Consider the following 4,239-nt stretch of genomic DNA (forward strand, 5'->3'; position numbering starts at 1 on the left):
GTGCCATATTTAGGCTTTTCTCGGGGGGAAAGTCGACTTTCGCCAAAATCGAATTTTTCCGCCGAGTGAAAGTCGATTCTGTATTTTCTGGCCCGCCTAATGCCACTGAGACCCTCACTTGCCCCAGAAATGCCGAAATAACAAAATTTGATTTTTTCAGGGGGAAAATTGCCAGAATAAGGGTCGGGACAAAGTCCAAATTATAGTTCACAGGGGTCATAGTAAAGGTCGTGAGGGTCACGAGGCCCAAATTAAGTGTCACAACCCCGAGATTATGGGCCACAGGGGTCCAAATAGGGATCATATGGGGAGAATAAGGATTATGGTGGTTGACGAGCGGAGATAGCAGGGGCTTAGCTCTTAAATAAAAACAACCACCCAATAATACTCATCCGACATTGTTGTCATTTTATTGCCAATTTAGTGTGCTCATTCTCTCATTCCTTACTCACCCATCAGTAACAATAATTCATTCGCAATAATTTCCACAAAATGTCATTCTCAAATCGAAAAAAGTAAACATCCACCGGACAATTAACTCGTCAATAAATTTGCGAACCAATTCTCATTATCCTAAGTAACAAATTTCAATATGCTGTATGTACATATATTTATCCAATCAACATGAGAATAATGGTTCCCTTAATCTCATTAACAACTGATGAGTGCAACCAACTAAAAGTTTCTCCCGTATTTCATTGATAAATGGAAACGTTGTGTGTAACAATGTGATGTGGCATGTGAAAATATACCTCGTGAAAAGTTTCTCAAACCACTAAACACGGTGTTTCCCTAAACGTAATAACTCTCCGTGGTATTAAATTTACAAATTGCAGACGTATTCACTTTAATGGACATTTGGCATTATTCACTTGTACGTTATTTCTCCCTTTATTCGTCTCATCAATCATCAATTGATCGATGACATCGTAGGATGACAATAGGCCAACGCAAATCAGTTCTTTCGATGTTGATCAACAATAATATTCCTCATTCATCCAATTATTTTTCATTGTATTTACATTAGTCTGCACCATAAACTTTCATATTACGCATTGAAATTGACTCTCGATTAGATTGAAAATACACGTATCTCGTATGTAAAACAGTGATGAAAGTCTACGACGTACAGAGTATCAGGAACATGCACATTAATCATGAAAAATGGCACTCATTACATATTTCATTCTTCTTTCAATACTCTCATCGTTAATTGAACAGTGAAGTGGCAACTCGTAACGAGTCAACTTGTCACACAATTTCACAGACGAATACATCGGATTAACGAAATTAATTGAAGTCGTGGAGCCAAAATTGTCTGTCAAATAATTCGTGCAGAATGGTTTTTGTCTATAAAATTCAGAAATTAATTTTTCAATCATTACGTCATTAAGTCAATTGCAGTCGTGATAATGATGCCTTTGGCGTCATCATCTCGTATTATTAATTTTATTTGGAATTCCAAGTGTGATCAATTACCTTCTGCCACTTCACCACTGAATTTTTTCACGAATAAACCCCGAACTTGCCCTTAAAATTCCTCATGAAGCATTCATTAATGTATATGTACAACGCTCCGTTGGACACACTCGGCACTCATGTTAACCCATAAATATCTCGAAGTTTTTTTTTTCTGTAGAAAATTTCTCCTAGCTACGGTTATGACTTAACGTTAATCTTCACGAGTCCACAACAACTTTACAACACATATACAATTGTTTCGTTTTTTCTTATCACCGCATATTACAAATTGTATGGACAGTATATGTTCAACACGATGGCGATAACCATCACCGTTTCTGTGATTTCAGGGGGATGCGGGTGAAATAATCCCAGAAATTTTGAGGATTTGGGAGGTGATGCTTCGTATTCATCAATACTTTTGCACTTTTTAATTCGGTAGAGTATTCCATTACTTTGAAGGATTTTATCGAAGAATTCACTGCGCGTTTTCTCGGTGGGAAGTGCCCAATGGAAATTGTTCTGTAGTTTTTAAAAATCAGGAGAATTTTTTCTTTCTGTAAAGAATTTTTAATAGGAATTCCTTGGCATTAATTTATCAAGTGATTCCACATTATTTTCATTTTACTTTTCTTTGAAAAATGGAACGAAAAAAACTTGGAAAATTCGAGGCTGGGAATTTCTGCATAAAATCAATTGGGCATTTTCCATTCTTCAATGGAAAAAAACTTAAAAAGTTATTATTAAAAAACTTGAGCTAGAATTTCCACAAATCAGCAATATTCAAGTCATAAAATTCTTCAATTATCAATTGATTTAAAAATTCCACTGAATTACCGTTCAAATTACAAATTTTGATTTTATTCCCCCAAATAAAATTCAACGTCACTCCCCCGAAATTTGTGATTCCACTGACATCATCACCTCTGAAATACAGTGACACACAATCCCAAGTGCTCCCCATAAATTCCAAAAATGTGTACATCCCCGGAAATCCATTTTATTTCCTGGACAATCTCACCCGAATCTCCTCGAATATAACTTGAATAAAAAATTTTTTATACAATTTACAGTGGTTGTTGTACACGTTGTAACTGGCACGCTGTATCTCTCGAGCCTTTCGATCCCATAAAAATGGAAATTACGCTAAAGGGTGGAATCGTGGCAGTGACGACTAAATTTATTGGTCTGCCGTTTTTTTTCCTCTCCGTCCTTAATATTCTCACTTGATGTTGATAATTTAAGAGAGTCTTAACGAAAGGGAATTTTTTTTATATTACTCTTTATCGAACCTCTAATATTCCTCGAGGAGACGCCTGACTCCGAAGGCCATTGGAGTTCGTTAGCGATGATAATGAGAGAGAGGAAGGGAAAATGAGAAACTCCGTTTAAGCTTTGTCGGCGGTGGCAATGCACTAGCCTCCAAAGGCCCCCCTGTGAAAACGTCAATGACTTTTGAATTTTTACCCTCAGCAGTGGCTACCCCTCTTTCACTGGTCCCTTAGTGCCTCGTTGACTTGATTATCAGCCCTTGGTGGGCATCACGAGTGCTATAAGCACGTCTCTTTCTGGTCTACGCTGACAACTACTGTTGCTTGAGTTGAAAGTTGTTCCTTTTGCGTTGGCACGCCCGTCGGCACCTCCTCGAGTATTGGTCAAAGGGTTGTCGTTCTTGATACGGCGGCGGATGGTGGCGGCGGTGGGGGAGGGGGGGATATCACTACGTCTGGCTCACCCGCTAGGTCGCAGTCGAATCTCCATAGGATGCTTTCAGGGTGGTCACCTCCTGATTTAGTTAACAAGAACAAGGAATATTTGCCTGTGGTTAAACATCAGTGAGTGACATTTTTAGGAGTTGCGTCATTGAAAAATCGAAATCGAATTGTTTCATTGGTTTTTTTTTCAAAATTTCACGAGAATAATTAGAATAGAAAAATGAAAATTCAATGAAATTTCGGAAAAAAATGCGTTTTTTTTACTGAGTGTTCTTTTACGTGAATGAAAAATTTGAAAAATCAAAATCGAATCGTTCCATTGCTTTTTTTTCATTAAATTATTGAAAAATCATTCTAATATCGATGTTTAATTAAAAATTTGAACGAAATTTTACTTAAAACTTGAAATTTCACTGCTATGGAAATTGCGTCGTTCTTTTTTTTACATTTTATAATCAAAAACTAAAGAAAACAGCGGAAAGAGCAGAAAAAATTAATGAAAAATTAGATTTTTTTCATGAAAAAAATCAAAGTTTCGGGAAAAATGCATTTTTTATGGAGTTTTATCAGCAAAATGAAAGAATTGACAAACCTTGGCCTAAACTGATGCCCGATGAGGCTCTCCTCTGCCTCGGCGGTGGTAACTGATGTTTGTGCGAATGACTGTGACTGTGAGAATGTGAGTGGCAGTGACAGTGACGTGTGTGCGTTGGTGTTGCCCTGCACACAGACGGTGGTGGTGGTGTCTGTTGCTGGGATTGGCCCTGTTGATGATGATGGTGAGGCCTGTGCTAGGTGTTCCCGCCACGGCATGTCCCCACTTGATCGAAGCTCAATGATTTCTTCATCTCTGTCATCGGTAGCGCACCAACTTCCTGCTGTACTCCACCGACAATTCAACATGAGCCAGTGTTATACATCTCAAATACAAAATTCCACGAAGTCGTTTAAACATTGCTCGTGTACTTTTCTTTCATTAATCGTGGGAATGGGACGTTAACGTTTCCGAAAATAATGGAAAACTGAGGGATGGTGAGCTCAGAGAAATGGGGGGAGGGGGGGG

General features: G+C 38.1%; 1 protein-coding gene across 1 annotated transcript in view; it reads right to left on the reverse strand.

Annotated features, from left to right (window-relative positions):
* Positions 1 to 3,096: 3,096 nt before the first annotated feature.
* Positions 3,097 to 4,239, reverse strand: part of LOC107036929 (glutamate receptor ionotropic, kainate 2) — a 102,322-nt gene continuing 101,179 nt past the window's right edge. Inside the window, exons 18-19 of the mRNA XM_029126031.1 lie at positions 3,769 to 4,054; positions 3,097 to 3,247 (exon numbers count right to left, since the gene is read on the reverse strand). Of these exons, the coding sequence (XP_028981864.1) occupies positions 3,241 to 3,247; positions 3,769 to 4,054 (293 nt within the window). The 3' untranslated portion in view covers positions 3,097 to 3,240. The remainder of the gene's footprint in view (positions 3,248 to 3,768; positions 4,055 to 4,239) is intronic.

This window comes from Diachasma alloeum, unplaced genomic scaffold, assembly GCF_001412515.2.
Source record: "Diachasma alloeum isolate Michigan unplaced genomic scaffold, Dall2.0 Dall_scaffold_00212, whole genome shotgun sequence".
NCBI lineage: Eukaryota > Metazoa > Arthropoda > Insecta > Hymenoptera > Braconidae > Diachasma > Diachasma alloeum.